Source organism: Pinus tabuliformis, chromosome J (assembly GCF_031772625.1).
Source record: "Pinus tabuliformis cultivar Carrire ecotype Pingquan chromosome J, CPIR1, whole genome shotgun sequence".
In the NCBI taxonomy this organism is placed as follows: domain Eukaryota; kingdom Viridiplantae; phylum Streptophyta; class Pinopsida; order Pinales; family Pinaceae; genus Pinus; species Pinus tabuliformis.
In genome coordinates this window covers 419011145-419029060 of record NC_142295.1, presented here as the reverse complement: position 1 = coordinate 419029060, position 17916 = coordinate 419011145, and the positions used below count along the sequence as shown (strand labels likewise).

The 17916-nt window shown below is 38.3% G+C and overlaps 2 protein-coding genes across 2 annotated transcripts in view; both read right to left on the bottom strand.

Annotated features, from left to right (window-relative positions):
- LOC149227612 (putative LRR receptor-like serine/threonine-protein kinase At1g56140) overlaps window positions 1-17916 on the bottom strand; it is an 872347-nt gene that overhangs the window by 202623 nt on the left and 651808 nt on the right. The gene's annotated exons all lie outside the window — the stretch shown is intronic.
- On the bottom strand, window positions 6567-9941 carry LOC149227614 (uncharacterized). Its single transcript, XM_089377838.1, has 3 exons — window positions 8187-9941; window positions 7945-8086; window positions 6567-7809 (listed from the first exon to the last, which is right to left on the bottom strand). The coding sequence occupies exons 1-3, from the start codon at window positions 9907-9909 to the stop codon at window positions 7347-7349; spliced, it is 2328 nt and encodes a 775-aa protein (XP_089233964.1). The 5' UTR covers window positions 9910-9941; the 3' UTR covers window positions 6567-7346.

The following is a 17916-nucleotide window of genomic DNA, read 5'->3' as shown; positions in this document are numbered from 1 at the left end:
GCGTTAGGTAAGCTTCGAAACTGGTTCATATTTTCTATCCATCGCTGTCATCTTTTATTGCATTGGAGCTCCTTCACGCTTTTAGTCTTCGAGTTCTTCAGAATCACGATTTTTGTTTCAGTCGCCAGAGTTCTTCAAGATTACGATTGTCTCATTGAGTTTAGTGTGGTCACGTAGGTTTTTAGTTAGGGTTTAGTCCAGTTTCGTTTTTTTTTTTTTTTCGTTTGATTTTAGTTGTACTTTAAAAGAATTTCCTTTTGGTCTTTAATTTGATATAAAATTCATAAAAAATAATAAAGGTCAAGCTTAGGTTAGTAATAGATTTTAGTTTTAGAAATTATTTTAGCTTTGTTATTTTAAATTCTAGTTTCATTTGATTTTTTAGGGTTTAAGATTAGAATAGATTTTTTTATTTTTTTTTTAAGTTCTGTTTAGAATTTAATTTTAAATTTTTGTTTAAAAAAATAAAAAATAAAAATCTGAGATTGTAGTTTAATTTTTATTTTTAGTTGTTCTCGGGAAATATCACGCTGAGATTCAAAGTTATTGATTCTTATAGTTTTAGGCAAGTCTGATCATCTTAAAGATTAGCTGCATATGATATCTAGTTAATGATTCATGATTTGTGTGGTTGTTAAAATTCTTTATCTTTCGGAATTTTAATTGCTAAAATATCGTTATTGAGCTTTTGTCATTACAAGAGCGTCGTCATTTTAACTGATATCTTGCATTTTTATGATAAATGCTTGCTCTGCATGGTTTATATTGTTGCAGCATCTGATAATTAAGCAATTAAACATTTACTCCACAAGGCACTGGTCTTTTAACTCCCAAGTCCTTTTAGTGCTTTTCATATCGTGTCTCCCAACCAACTGGTCGGCTGTTGGTCTCCATCATTTCATAGGGTATACCCCCCTTAGCCGTGGGAGACAGGCTTAAACGGAGGGATCGGGGATCAGAGTGACAGCCCCCGGTCTGAGCATTGTCGTGTCAATCTGCGCGACAACATTTTTTGGTGTCGTTGCCGGGGATAGAGTTTTTCTGTCCTTGGTTATTTCATTTCAAGCTTTTTTGTGTTTAACTTCTTGTTCAGGTGGCGACTCCACTTCCTATATTATATGCAAGAGTGTACACTAGAAGGCATCCAAGCAGTCTGTGCAACCCTACTCCTGATCCTGAAAAGGTCCTCAGGGTGCGATTACACAAACTCGCTTCTCGTACACTTCTTGGAAATCTTGGACAAGAAACCCTCTCCGATATTCATTTGCTCTTTAAGGCTCAAGTTAGGCACAACATCATGAATATGTATAACCCTTGCAATTTTTCTAACATTCCAAGGTATCCCAATGCTATTCCATCAGTCGGGATAGATAAATTACCTAGCTTTCAGGGAGATAATGCTATTAGTGCAAATTCGCATCTAAGAGACTTTAATATATGGATGGCTAAATATGCAAGGTCTCTTGATTTCGATCATGAAGATGTTAGAATGACTCTTTTCATTTTAACTTTGGGGGGTGATGCTCATGAATGGTTTACTGAAAAACCCCAAAATTCATTTGACTCCTTAGAATCGATCATTAATGCATTTAAAGAAAAATATGGAGATAAGAGAGAAGGAAGACACCTCGTAAAATCTATTAGCCTAATAAAAAAGAGAGAGGATGAAGATGTTGAAGAATTTAATAAAAGGTTTAATGGTATTGTTAGAGAATTACCTCAAGACTATAAACCTACAGACAAAACTCTCCAAGATTTTTACATTGATGCCTTTAGTCCTGAGCCATCTTATGAATTAAGGCGTGCTAAACTTAATGATTATAGAGATTGTCAATCCTTAGCTATAGAACTTGAAAAGGACAAGGCTGCATCTTAAAAATCTGAGATCCCAGGTTTCGATAGGGCTGCTACGAAACTAAAAGAACCTAAGGGAAAAGCAGCCCAAGAACCTGAAAGTGAGCTTGTTCTAAAATTGCTTCAAAAAATTGAAACTATGGAAATTAATCATAATAAGGAGATAACCACTTTGCAGAATAGGTTGATTCAAATGGAAAGATCGCAAACGCAAAATTTTCAACCTCGAAACAATAATAATAGAAATAACAATTGGCAAAGAAAGGGTCAAACTAGTGAGCAGAGACCTCCTAATCCGCTAAGTAATTTGGTTGATAATGCTCCTCCTTATTGTCGGGTTTGTGATGCTCTTCATGAAGAAGCCACTTGTCCCATCGTTAGAAGAATTTTAGATAATGGAATGTTTGGAACAGGTGATCAAATAAACGTAGTAGGAAGCAAGTTCCCTTTGCCTATGAATGATTGGATAGAGGTCAAGGAAAGGAGTCGTGATGTTGAGAATCTTTCATCAGCTTTTAGTATAAATAACCTTGAAAACGAAGATGATATTTTGGCTAGGTTATATGGTGAAAAACCCTCTCCTGAACAAATCTTGGAAATTGCTAGAGATAAGGGTTTGACCTATCAGAGAAAGGATAAAGATCAAAGCGGGAATCAAATACCCCTTCGAACTTTTAACCCTGGTGTAAACTCTGGAATAGATGTCGATTTGGGAAATTGGTATAACAATGCTAAAATCTGGGTTCTTGTCTCCGAGATTGCTAAAATCCCTTCCCAAAGAGACAAGTTACTAAAAGCAATTCAAGGTCCTCAAGTCAATACGTCTCAACAGAAGACTCGAGAAGTTGGCTATCATGATGCTCCCATATATCTGCAAAGCTTAGATTCTGATAACAAAGATCACCAGCCTTTTTTCATCACCTTATTAGTTAATGGGTATAAATTGAATAATTGCATGTTGGATTCTGGTGCATCCGCTTGTGTAATGACTAAAAGGGTCATGGAACAGCTTAACTTAAGAGTTTCTAGACCCTATTATAACATATGCGCCATGGATTCTAAGAAAATCGAAGTACATGGTTTAATCAAAGATTTGCAAGTTCATCTTTCGGTCTACCCAGACATCATGGTTGTCATGGATATTGTTGTTGTGGATGTGCCTGATGCCTGGGGTATGCTGTTATCTAGAAAGTGGGCCTCTGATCTAGGAGGAAGCATTCAAATGAATTGGTCATATGCCATGATTCCTTCTCCTAGTAGTGATGGTTTTGTAAGACTAAATAGAGAGCCCAAAAGAAAGTTTCGTGTTGAAGATCCTAGGAGACCTCATAACGAAATAATTAAAGAGCAATCTGACATTGGGAACTACGCCATCATGTCTAATTTTATAATTCCTCCCAATGATAAGATTAAGGGTCTCAAGGATAAAGTTTGGTATATGTACTTTGATGGTGCATCATCTAGGGTTGGTAAAGGTGCGGGAATAGTGCTTAAATCTCCCCTTGGTCACATTTTCAAGTTTTCCTATCGATTAGAATTTGAGGCAACCAACAATGTTGCTGAATATGAGGCTATATTGTTGGGTCTTGAATTGGCCAAGTCCTTGAGGGTTAGATTGCTTAGCATTAAAGGAGATTCTGATTTAGTTATCATGCATCTTAAGAATAAATTCACATGCAGAAATCAAAGATTAAGAAACTACAGAAATGCTGTGTGGGATACTATGGGGCATTTTGATGCCCTTGACCTCGAAGCAATTCCGAGAGAGCAAAATAGTCTGGCAGATGAACTTGTTGTAGCTGCTACTACTATCCAGTTGTCTGATAAATTAATTAATGATAAGATTAAAATGGAAGTAATATTCAAACCATCTGTGCCAGACAACTCAGAGCATTGGCAAGTTTTTAATGATGAAAAACAAGTCATTCGTTTCCTTAATAGCTTGGATGAGTTTGAAGATTTCCGGATAGTTTCTGAGGATGGATCTTTAGATCATGAACATATCATAAATCCTACTCCTAGAAATGTGGTTGCCTTAGAGCAACATTTTGATCGGCATGATGCCACGAAGCTGAGAGAAGAAAACAAAATGGACCCAGGCGAGTACCTCGAGATTAACATTGGTACTTCTGAAAACCCGAAAATGGTTAAAATTGGTAGAGGTACTAGTCTGGAAGAAAGGAAAAAGTTAACTGATTTACTTCACGAATATCGAGATGTTTTAGCTTTTTCTTATGACGAATTAAAGGGCTATAGGGAAGATGTTATGGAGCATACTATTCCCTTAAAAGACGAAAATGCTAAACCCTTTCGGCAGAAACTTAGGCAAATTAATCCTAAATTAGCCCCCTTGGTCCAGAAAGAACTTGCAAAGATGCTTTCAGCAGGGATCATCGCTCAAACTAGGCATTCAACATGGTGTTCGAATTTGGTGATTGTTAGGAAAAAGAACGGTACAATAAGACTTTGTGTCGACTTTAGAAACCTTATTCTAGCATGCAAAAAGGATAATTACCCTTTGCCAAACATGGAAACTTTGTTGCAAAGAGTAACTGGGTCTGGAATGATGTCACTGCTAGATGGTTTTTCTGGGTACAATCAGGTATGGGTTAAAAGGGAAGATCGACACAAGACCCCATTCACAACACCATGGGGTACTTTTGAATACATCAGAATGCCATTTGGGTTAACAAATGCTAGGGCTACTTTCCAAAGGGCTATGGATTATGCCTTCAAAGGGTTAATCGGGAAAATTATCAAAATTGACCAAGATGATCTTACTGTTTTCTCTAAAGATGGTATCAGTCATATAGATCATCTTAGGCAAGTTTTCGATAGATGTAGAGAATATGGAATTTCTTTGAATCCGGCTAAGTCTGTTTTTGGGGTAACAGAAGGGAAATTACTTGGTCATATCATTTCTAAGGAAGGAATCAAGATCGATCCCGAAAGAATTGAAGCAATTCAAAAGATTCCTCTCCCGCATAATCTTAAATCCCTTCAGTCTTTCCTTGGAAAGATAAATTTTATTAGAAGATTCATCCCAAATTACGCAGAAATAGCCAAGCCTATTCAAAGTCTTCTGAAGAAAGATGCGAAATTTGTCTGGCAAGAAGATGACAAAAAGGCTTTCCAAGAAATCAAGTCTGCTATTGCAAAAGCTCCTGTCTTGGTTAGTCCTGATTACTCCAAGGACTTCATGATTTTTTCTTTCGCTTCTGAAGATACCATTGCTGGTGTCCTGCTTCAAAAGAATAAAGATGGTCATGAGCAGCCTATTGCTTTCATGAGTAGAGCACTTCAAAACTCCGAATTGAAGTACAGTACCATGGAAAAGCAGGCTTATGCCCTGGTCAAGTCTCTTAAGCATTTTAAAACTTATGTGGGTTATTCTAAGATCATTGCTTTCGTCCCACATTCTGCTGTTAAGGACATATTAACTCAAACCGATTGCTTAGGGACTCGTGCTAGGTGGGTTACTAAGATACAGGAGTATGATTTGGAAATCAGACCCACCAAGCTGATCAAAGGCCAAGGTTTAGCTCAAATGTTAACTGAAAGTAATGAAAAGACTCTTGGTTTGTTCTGCCTTAACGATCTATCTTCGCCAGAATTGAAAAGATTAGCAGAGCATGAATGGTATAAGGACATAGTTTATTACTTAACCAATCTTGCATGTCCTAACCATTTAGTCGCTCATAAGAGAAGGGCTCTTAGACTAAAAGCCACTAAGTATTGCCTTATGAAGGATGGCCTTGGATGGAGAAATCCTGAGGGCATAGTGCTTAGGTGTGTTGACGATGTTGAGTCCAAAAGACTAATCTCCGAGTTTCATTCAGGATTTTGTGGTGGTCATTATGCTGCTAGAACTACCGCCCACAAAATCCTGAGAGCTGGCTATTATTGGCCTTCGATTTTTTCTGATGTGCACAAGTTTGTTAGAGCGTGTCAAGCCTGTCAACTATTCACTGGGAAACAGAAGCTTGCTGCCCTTCCTCTACAACCTGTCATTGTAGAGGCACCTTTTCAGCATTGGGGTCTGGACTTCATAGGGAAGTTCCATGAAAATTCTAGCAATGGCTATTCATGTATTTTGACTGCTACGGATTATTTTACTAAATGGGTTGAAGCCATTCCTGCTAAGAATGCGACTGAAAAGGTTATTATGGATTTCATTGAAAATAACATCATTACTAGATTTGGTGTCCCTGCTAAGATCACTACCGACAATGCCAAGGCTTTTAGTTCCTTAGAGTTTTCATCTTTTTGTTTCAAGCAGTGTTGATAATATCGGTATCGGGAAAATATCGGCGAGGGTCTGGAAAATATCTTATCGGAAATATCGGCGAAAATATCGGCAAAATATCGGCAAATATCGGCAAGCATAAAAAATGCATAATATATTCATTTTTTTTCAGATTTCTAAACATATAAAGCAATAACAACATGAACTAAACACATTGGCACATAAATATGAAGAAAACACTGATATATATGATATCAAATAGAAATGATACATCAAACTTCAAAGGCGATACCAAATCCTGCTGATCCCTGATAGTGATAAATTGATAATTGTCCAATCAAGGACTCAAACAAAAATTAAAATAACATCACACATCCTGCTGATCCCTGATAGTGATAATTGTCCAATCAAGGACTCAAACAAAACAACATCACATATATAAAACTTTAAAAGTATTTCATCATCATGAGTTATAAACTTATATGTAGCAAAAGTTGCAAAACAAATAAAACTAGCAGCTATCTATCTGAGACCATTGGCCTCTCCCTAGCAGCTTTCTTTCTGTCTTGTTCAGCAATTGCTTCACGAGCTTTTTGTATAACCTCTGCACTAGAAACCATACAAGGCATGACATCTGCATCATATGCAGAGAGTTTAGCCAGATGGTATTTCAATCGTGTAATCCCTCCTGACATCTTGGTCCCACACAAGTTGCATGATATAAGTGCCTGATTTGCCCCACCAACAGCCTCCCCATACTCCCAAAATGGGTCCAAAGCTTTTGGCATATTTGACATTTGTACTTGTAGTGAACTAATTCAAACCTAGGGCACAAAAAAAACAAAAAATTGGCATTAAATGAGTATAACTATACAGTGCGCAGCAAACACTCAAGAAACTATTTTAATTTTTAAAGCAACATCTTCATGTTCAGAATTTAAACAACAAAAGCAAGCATAAAAAATGCATACTATATTCATTTTTTTCAGATTTTTAAACATATAAAGCAATAACAACATGAAATAAACACATTGGCACATAAATATGAAGAAAACACTGATATATATGATGTCAAATAGAAATGATATATCAAAGGCGATACCAAATCGTGCTAATCCCTGATAATTGTCCATTCAAGGACTCAAATGTGGAGAACCAATACAAAATAACATCACATATAATAATAAAAGTATCTCATCATCATGAGTTACATGTAGCATAACAAATAAAACTAGCAGCTATCTATCTACTGCCCTCTCCCCCTTTTACGGGAAAACATGATGGGCTGTTTGTCAGGCCTGCCCCTAGTAGTAGAAGGCCCTGACACTGCCTCTGCACCTAATGTCAAATAATGAGTGATAGGCATGGAGCTATGCTCTCCTATATCTATAGCAGATGGTGTTGATGCTGATGCTCCCGCAGTGTCCTCCTCCAGCTCCTCCTGCTCCTCCTCTAAGTGCTGCTGCTCCTCTGACTCCGAGTCCTCCTCTTGCTGCCCCTGCTCTAATGGATCATCTGCCACTGGCTCCTCCAACCATGAAGGTGACTCCTCCAATATGGGCTCCTGAGACTCCACCCTCCACGGAGACAATACATCAATATTGTCTAAGGAAATGGCATCTGGATCCACTGGTGATTCTATTTGCCTCACTCGAAGTCGGATGTTGTAATGCACATACACCAAATCGTTGAGGCGTGCGAACTCCAACCTGTAAGAGTGTCAAAAAAAGTAATGAGTCTTGACTCTTGACTCTTGAGTCTTGACACTTGAAGGTCATAAATTAAAAATTAAAAATTACAATAAGTGTAATTGCTCAATTGAAGGCTTGAGTTCAAAGTTATACCTGTTGCGCTTTTTGGCGTGTATTTTCTCAAATACACTCCAATTGCGCTCACACCCTGAAGAGCTACATGTTTGACTCAAGATTCGCATAGCCAAATTTTGCAAATTTGGTACCCTTGCACCATAGCTTCGCCACCAAAGATCTACAACAAAATAATGAAATAAAAAATTCAAAAACTTAAAAGTTAAAACATAATTAAATTCAAATTTATAATTTCTAATGAGTGATGACTTGTCACTTACGTGGCATGAAGAGGGCCCTTTCCTTAATGGCCTCATCAAAGCCAAATAGGCCAACACAATCCTGATAATTATGTATCTCGCGGCTGATTTTGAGACGAACCTCAGAATCAGGTACCATCCTCTCAATACAGGAATGGAGCCCTTCAATCACCTCGCCATCAAAACGAAAATTGCATTTGTATGCAAATGCAGGGTTGAGGAAGAGTGCTGCTGCATGAATGGGTCGATGAAGCATCCCTGTCCACCGACTATCGATCACATCCCATAACATCATCTGCCTATTAAGGCCAGCAGAACCCTTGTCTGCATAATAGGAACGAATGGCCTCCTTGGCCCTATCCATGGCCTCATACAAATAAGGCATTGCAGGCTTCTCTCCATCCACCAATCTAAGAACCTTTACTATAGGTTCGCTAACTGCACATGCTTCTTCTACTCCACGCCAAAATGTCTCAGAGTACACCATTTTTTCAATGGCTTTCCCATCAGGTCTCCTGCTGTATCTACAACCACGCCAATCATTAGACACAAACATTTGCTTCAACTCGTACTGACATCGAAGCAAAGACTGAAGAGTAATAAAGGTTGTGGCAAAACGTGTGATGGCAGGACGCCGCAACTCCTTGTTTCCTGTGAACCTCCTCATAAGGCTAAGAACAATAGCATGGTTATAAATAAACTTGGGGATGCTCCTAGCCATATGAACTGCCTCCTTGATGAAGGAGAGTTTCCCCATATCCTCAAGCAACAAATCAAGACAATGCGCTGCACATGGAGTCCAGAACAATGTGGGATGCCTCTCCATAAGCATTCTGCCGGCAGACACATAATTAGCTGCATTGTCTGTTACGACTTGCACCACATTCTGCACACCAATCTCCTGAATGAACCCATCTAACAACTCACATATCGTTGTTGCATCTTTGATATGTTCTGATGCATCCAACGATTTAATAAACATGGTACCTTTAGGACAATGTACCAAGAAATTTAGAAGGGTCCTACCCTTCCTATCTGTCCAACCATCAGACATCACTGTGCATCCAGTGACTTCCCATGTCTGTTTCAACTCCGCCAATCTAGAGTTGATGTCCTCTTTTTCTGCTTGAAGAATTGGCCCCCGCAACTCCTCATATGTGGCACTTTTGTACCCTGGGCCCACAACAGCAATAGCATCACACATTGGTTGCCAAAATGGATTGGTTTTTGTGATGCTGAGAGGTAAGTCGCTCCAATAAATACACCTCCCCATGACTCTATCTGCTTCTTCCTTCTCCTTTTTTTTGACAAGCGATTTTATGCCAGGTTGTGCTCCAGCTCCTGTTCGTGGAACAAAAAATGATGACCTCGCATTCACACTAGCATGTGATGGTGTGCCAGTTGTGGAGCCCCTCCCACTAGCGCCAGTAGGGCCACTACCCTGAACATCAAAATCATGAGAAGATATCCCAAAGGATCTACCTGCACGTTCAGCTTTGTTTCTTTCCGCCTCTTCCTTCTTTCTGTCCTTTTCTTCAATTGCCTCAAGAGCTTTTCGTATAAGCTCCGGACTAGAAACTCTACAAATGCCAACATCATGTCCAGGGAGTCTAGCAAGATGGTATTTCAGTCGTGTAACCCCACCTGTCATCTTGTCCCCACACAATTTGCATGAAAGATATGCACGATTTGTCCCACCATCAGGGATCCCATACTCCCAAAATGGGTCCAAGTTTTTTGGCATATTTGTATTTTGTAGTGGGCTAACTCAAAAGGAAACCTACAGCACCAAAAAAAAGACTGGAATTAGTAACTTAATAACTTAATAAGTAATACGAATTTATGAATTTTCCTCATTCTTCAAAGACAAATGGACTAAACTTTAACAAAGTTCTACAAGAAAAATCCAAAGGTCTTGAAAGAAAATTAAATTTTTAATAGCCTAGCTTTTAAAAATTAAAAGTGTAAGAGCAATAACAATCACAAGCAAGGATAAACATCATGCACCCTGCAGCAGAGTAATGTCATGGTTACTTGTTGACCCTCAAAAGCAAAGGGATTAACTAAGGAGATAACACCTGGAAACATGATATGATAGTAAGGCAGCAGGCTATTGACAAAGGACATAGACATCTGAAATTTGAATTTGATATATCATATTAGTACTAGTTTTAAGTTAAAACTTTTAACTTTTGATTGACAAAGGAGATAAACACCTAGAAGCATCATATATTAGCACTTAGATTGAGGTTATAACTTATAAGGAAGGTGATTGGAATTTGGAGGTGATATTAGTAATTTAGTACTAGTTTGAGGTCACAAGCAAGGGGATTGACAAAAGTCAAACACCTGGAAGCTATCCCTGCCTTTAAGATAAGGCAATTCTTAAGCACAAGGGAGGGGAGGGGGATGGTTCTTCTGGGTGCTGTTTATATGAGATTGATATTGTTTGCAATTGCATAACAGTAATGAATGAAATTCTAAAGTCCAATGGGCCTGGTAAATATAACATGTAATTTTTTATTTATTAGGAGAATTCAGGGTTGTAGGATTTCGGTAATAATATAGCCTAGACATCTGCCAATTACCTAGAAGGGGTTATGTGGTGCAGAGGAGGTGGACTTGTTACTGGGAGATAGGATGTAGGGGGTACAGGATTTGTTTTGAGTTGGAATGAGACTGATTTATGGGTAGATGGTCCATTTGTAGGTTGTGGTTTGGCTGGACTAGCAGTTTGCTTAGGTTTCAGTTTGGGGTTTTAAGGTTTAGTAACTAGTTTGTGTATATTTTTTCAGCTTTTCAGCTTTCAGCATATATGCAGAGCAAACTTTAAAGTTTAGACTCTCATTCATACAGTTATACTCTTATGGCTGGCATACAAGAAAAAATGCTGAGGCTGTCACACAATCTTGAAAATTTTTCACAGAAGAATTTCACTAAACAGTTAATAAGCAATCTCAAAATCGCTAATTCCTCCAATGTTTCAGCCTGGAAAACAGAGTTTGGCTTTGCATGTCTATTCTGTGGCAATATATGCTGAATTAAATCAATTTTCCTATATGAAATTGCCACTTTGAAAACAGAATGCTAATGTTGTTAGCAATGCTTTAAACTTCTGAAAATTCTTAGATACCTTTCATCAAACAATTTAGCTGCTAAGAGAGCTCAGAACTGGTAGGCTGCACCCTTGATATAAGACTTTTTGTGGATGGTGCGTTGTTTTAGATGGAACAACAGACTCAATGATGGTGGCTTGAACCTTGGTCTGCTGTTCAAGTGAAGGGCTGATGAAGTAAAATTTTTGGTGGTTAAAGGAGAACTACAGCGCCTTACAAGAAGTTGGGCATGGTGTCCAAGGTACCATAAAATCCGGATAGCACAAAAAGAGGAAGAATGGCACACACGCTGACAAATCCAATCTGCAGGACCTAACTATCATCTGCAAAAGAAATGTTTAGTACCAAAACCCTCACCAACACGCTTGGAAACGTAGACAAGTGGATGTACTTCAGCTGCAATCCTATCATAAAACATCCCTAAATGTATGCTACCAAATATAGAGAAAGCCACAGCCAAGGAACTATTCCAAACGACGAATTTTATTAAAGACGAAACAGGAGTACCATGAGTATCATCTGAAACCAAACTTGGTGAAGGAGTTGCTGAGCAATTTTACACTCTATATAGCGAGCTCTAGTCTGCTAGGGTATGCCTTAGAAGATTCATAGATTGTTTGCAGGTAAATACTGGAAGAAGACTTCTATTCCAAGTTTTATATGTAATACGTATCATTGATTTTCTTGAGGATTCAGATAAATCGCTCTTGCTGTAATACATGAGAACGAAAATCGGCTGCCGGCATACCTGTAAACCGGAACCCTCCTTCGCAGCAAACGCTCGGGCCTCCTTCGCACCGTCTCCAGCAGGCAGCTCTCACGAAAACCGGAAAACGAAATCGCATTGACGTGAAACAACCCTAAACCCAATTTATAAAGCCCGCCGGCGATATTTACCGTCGTCGCGCGCTATTTAACAAAATATCGCCGAAATATCGTTAATATCGCGATAAATTAAAAATCGGAAAATATCGCGATATATACCAGCCGAAATTTCGTTTGAATGTAAATCTCGCGATATTTACGATTTTCGCCGAAATATCGGCGATATTATCAACACTGGTTTCAAGTATGGCATTGTCTTATCTCATTCCTCAAATTACTATCCTCAAGGTAATGTTTTGGCTGAATCAAGTAACAAAAATCTCATAACCATTATCAAGAAGATAGTAGGAGATAACAAGAAATCATGGGATAGCAAAATCAAATATGCTTTATGGGCAGATAGAATCACTAAGAAGAAGGCTACTGGTAAATCTCCTTTTGAGTTAGTTTATGGCTTGGATGTTACTTTACCTGTGCACCTGAAGTTGCCAGCTTATCAGCTTCTCCAAAATTTTTCTACTAATAAAGATGTTGTTCAGAATAGGATAGATCAGATTGTCGAGTTAGATGAAGCTCGTAGGACAGCTTTCGACGCTATATGTAAAAATCAATCTAATATTAAGAAAAGCTTTGATAAATGCTCTCGATCTAGATCTTTGCAGGTTGGAGATATGGTTTTACTTTGGGATCGCAAGAATGAAAAACCGGGAAAACATAAGAAGTTTGACAGTTTGTGGCTGGGACCATACATCATTAGAGATATAGCTGGGCCAAACTCATTCTACTTGAGCAGATTGGATGGCGAACCACTTGATCTACCAGCGAACGGCCAAATGCTCAAGCTGTTCTTCAGAGATGATATCTGATGCCATGGGGCATCTTCTGTATTGTATTTCTATCCCTACTCCTTGTCTTTTCAGCATTTCATTTCTGTTTTTAGGATTAGATTTACTTTTCATGTTATTAGTTAGTCAATAAATGAAGAGCTTTTATCTTTCCTGTGCTTAATGTATATGATGATTTTGGAATGGACGCTACTTATTTTTATCTGTGTGTTGTATGGATGCAGATTCTGGATTCTCACATTCCTACAGAGCAGCAACGTGTCCCCAAGTAGAGCCAGATGTTGACCACTACTGGTCAACTACCCATGCAGTACACCCCCTTTTCTTGGCAGAAAGGGGTAGCACCTGATCAACATGTCCGTGCCATCCCGCAGTCATCAACAACTTGATCGATTTATGTTGTAAACCCAGTCTGCATATATGAAATGTAAATAATCTTAGCAGATATGAGTCATGTATGTAAATTGCCTGGGTGGACCTAACTTTCTAATGATAATCTACGTCCCAGAAGGTTTTTCGTCTCACCGATCCATGATCGGCAGAGTTTTCCTTCAGCCTGACCCCAAAGCCGGGATTGATTTTGTCATTCGAATTTTAGGAGAATCCTAGTGTGTTAAACTCAGTGTTGAAAATATCGGTATCGGCAAAATATCGGCGAGGGTCCAGAAAATATCTTATCGGCAATATCGGCAAAATATCGGCAAATATCGGCAATCATAATGAATATTTTTTTAAAATTTTAAATATAGCCGATATTTTGCCGATATTTTCAAAATATCGCGATATTTTGCCGATATTTTCCGATATTTGCCGATATTTTGAAAATATCGCGATATTTTCTCAGCGATATATCGTTTTGCCGAAAATATCGCGATATTTCCGAATATCGTCGATATATCGCTGATATTATCAACAGTGGTTAAACTGCTAGATTATAGTTGTGTCGCAGAACTGGGTGGTTATTGAGGGTCTATGATAAAGGGGTTTTCCCCCTTAAGATGTAAATTGTAAAAGTCATGATGTAAAGTGTCTTGAGGGTTGGAAAATGCTGTAAATCCCCTCATGAGTCCTAAGTCCTAGGTCCTAGGGAATTTTTTCCAAAGGCTAAGTTCGATGATCCATTTAGAAAATGAATTAAAAATTAAAAAAATTAAAAAATAAATAAATAAATAACTGAAAGATAAAAGATAAAAAATAATAATAATAATAACAAAATAAAATAAAAATAAAAATAATAAAATAATAAAAAATTATAAAATAAAGCAAAAAACCTAAAATAATAAAATAATAATATTTTGAGTGAATGCATGTAAAATATCATTTTTTAATAAATCGACGGATGAGATTAAGAGATGTCTTGATTCTCATCAACGGTCGAGATCGTTTCGACATGGATCACTCGAACTAGCCGTTGGGATCATTTCCTTTAAATAGGGTGCTAGGGTTCATTTCAGATCATTGGATCTGTGAGTCTTGTACTGAAAAAGCTCTCTTGTAATCTGATTTCTGGTTAATAAAAGAAGACTTTGGGGTCCAAATCTTGCTGGTGTTACTCTCTGGAAGTGCTGTGAGATGTTTAATTTTCTGCATATTCTGTTTTACAGCCATTAATAACAGCTTATTTTTAGAGTATTGTGAGCACAGGTATCTTGTTCACTTGCTAGGGTTTGAGTGTTGTTAGGGTTTCTGAAGTAATGGCAGGTATCTCCATTACTTTCTGAGATCTAGCAGCATTTTTGCCCTCTTTACTGATGGTTGTTTTGAGTTGTGCAGAAAACCCTTATTGAAGAAGATTGGTGGGCGTTTGGGGAAGTTCTAGGCTGAACCAGCCAACTCCCACAAGCTTTTCCTTGCAGAGCCCAGTTGATTTTGCCCTGGGTTAATCATTTAGAACTTGTTTTTCTGTTTTGCATGAGAGATTTTCTCGAGCTTGTCCACAGTAAATTTGAAGTTTCTGACATCTTGAAAAATATTTCTGTTATTATGGCTAAATCTGGCTGAAAAGGGGCCAAAATCTGTAAATTAATCAGCTGTTTTGGGGGTTCAAGTTTTGCTTTATACACAGTTTTAATTAGGGTTTTTGTGTTTTTCTTGAAATCGTAGGTACAGGGTTTCTCTTCAGGGGTTTATGAGCGAGAAAGACAGAAAGTTTTGTCACCAGTGCTTAAGCTGTTGACGGTTCTCCACATTATCAACAACGACTTTGTACATTCCTGTCTGCCAGAACAATCCCTGAATCCGCAGAAAACCCTCGCTGCTGCATAGTACGGGACAAAGTAGAAGAAGAAAATTGGGACTTAAGGTGTGTGGTGGTTGGATTATCAGCATACAGTTTGTTCCTTTCAAGCGTAATCACCTTTATCACTCTAAATTCGAGGCTGCAAATCATTCGCTGAATTTTCCTTGGCAAATCATTTCATCGCATGAATAATATGCATGTGGGCGTTCACGTGAAAACTAGCTCCTCCAGCAAAACCCTAGTAAAAATCGATTGCAATCAAAGACTTGCAATTCAGTATCACCAGCCTGGTCCATACGCTGCTATTTCCGTGTACCTGTAAAATCCTTACACCCTCCATTACCATAAGCGTGAATCTTCAACCTGCAATCGGAATCCTCAGCCGCTCTCTTCCGCCGTCTTTTTGTCTGACTGCAGCAATCTTTGTGCATCGAAGCAGTAAAGCAGATCAAAAGGAAACGTTTGCACTCTATTCCAGATCCACGCACCTGCAAATGCAAAAGGTATAAATCGGGACGCGTCATCACAATTGATCAGGTAAGCTTCGAAACTGGTTCATATTTTCTACCCATCGCTGTCATCTTTTATCGCATTGGAGCTCCTTCACGCTTTCAGTCTTCGAGTTCTTCAGAATCACGATTTTTGTTTCAGTCGCCAGAGTTCTTTAGGATCACAATTGTCTCATTGAGTTTAGTGTGGTCACGTAGGTTTTTAGTTAGGGTTTAGTCCAATTTCGATTTTTATTTTTATTTTTTTCGTTTGATTTTAGTTGTACTTTAAAAGAATTTCCTTTTGGGCTTTAATTTGATATAAAATTCATAAAAAATAATAAAGGTCAAGCTTAGGTTAGTAATAGATTTTAGTTTTAGAAATTATTTTAGCTTTGTTATTTTAAATTCTAGTTTCATTTGATTTTTTAGGGTTTAAGATTAGAATAGATTTTTTTTTTTTTTTTTAAAGTTCTGTTTAGAATTTAATTTTAAATTTTTGTTTAAAAAAAAAAGAAATAAATAAAAAATAAAAATCTGATATTGTAGTTTAATTTTTATTTTTAGTTGTTCTCGGGAAATATCACACTGAGATTCAAAGTTATTGATTCTTATCGTTTTAGGCAAGTCTGATCATCTTAAAGATTAGCTGCATATGATATCTGGTTAATGATTCATGATTTGTGTGGTTGTTAAAATTCTTTATCTTTCGGAATTTTAATTGCTAAAATATCGTTATTGAGCTTTTGTCATTACAAGAGCGTCATTTTAACTGATATCTTGCATCTTTATGATAAATGTTTGCTTTGCATGGTTTATATTGTTGCAGCATCTGATAATTAAGCAATTAAACATTTACTCCACAAGGCACTGGTCTTTTAACTCCCAAGTCCTTTTAGTGCTTTTCATATCGTGTCTCCCAACCAACTGGTTGGCAGTTGGTCTCCATCATTTCATAGGGTCTACCCCCCTTAGCCGTGGGAGACAGGCTTAAACGGAGGGATCGGGGATCAGAGTGACAGCCCCCGGTCTGAGCGTTGTCGTGTCAATCTGCGCGACAACACTCCCAATACTGCTTCCTGTGTGTCAAAATAAGGGCAGTGAGGTCATTTTTTGAGTGTTTTTGGCCTCTTGAGGGCTCAAAACTTGCCCAAATTTCTTGTCCATGCACAAGCAACCATAATTTATCATGACAAATCCGGAAATGCAAAGTTTTTTGGATTTGGAGCCCTATAGCAAAAGCAAGCACCACGTGGCGCGGCGCATAGGAAGATAAAACCTGTTTTTTAGTGCAAAAATTTCAAAATGCCAAAAATTGCTCCAAATTCCTTGAAATTTGGGCTGGACCTTCTCTATCAAGTGTCATGCTAGGCTAAAGAGGCTTCGACCAATATCTGAAGACGATCATGCTCCTTTTGCCTCTTTTTCTTCCTTATTGCCTTCTTTAATTTTGCCTTTAGATTCCTTATTCATGCCTTGCAAACCTTGTTCCATGCTATGTAGTGGAAAGCCATGTGTCTCAGCAATGCTTTGTCTCTATCGACCTTGTCCAACAGTCCTTCTAAGTGGATGTTGACTCTTTCGAGCCAAGACTCCCAATCATCATTAATCTCTTGCTCCAATGAAGTGAATTCAATCCTCCTCCTTTGGGCAGCTTGACGATTTTCCTTGATGTTTTGTAATTCCATAATCACCTGCTGATCTTCAAGATGCTTATTCCTTTGCTCCAAGTATTTTATATTCCACTTAGCCTTCTCTAAGTCGAGGGACAAGGCTTTGATATCTGTCTACTGCTCCTGGATGATATCTCTAAGGTTGGCACTTTGCGGGCCCATGTCTGTATCGTCATCCTGAATGAGAATGAAGTCAGTCTCTTGTTCACCTGAAGGCCCCTCATCCTGCATTGGCCTCTTGCCTTTGTCCTGTACCTGTGGTGCTGATGTCGGAAGCGAGGCCCCTTCCACACCGGGTGGAGATAACACTCGCTTTGCTGCTGCAAACAACTGCCTGGTACCCTTCTGATAAGTAATGAAAACCGGTATAGTAGCAGTGTGTGGATCATGGCCTTCATGCTGATGAGAAGGCCCTCCTGTCACATGCCTAGCCTCTGAAGATCCCTGTGAAGCTCTGAAAAAGTCACGGGAGATAAAATCATCCCAAGTGATGCCCTGTAATCCAAGCTGATGAACCACCACAATCTTGATGAGAGAAAAATGATAAACACTGTTAAGTTGCTGC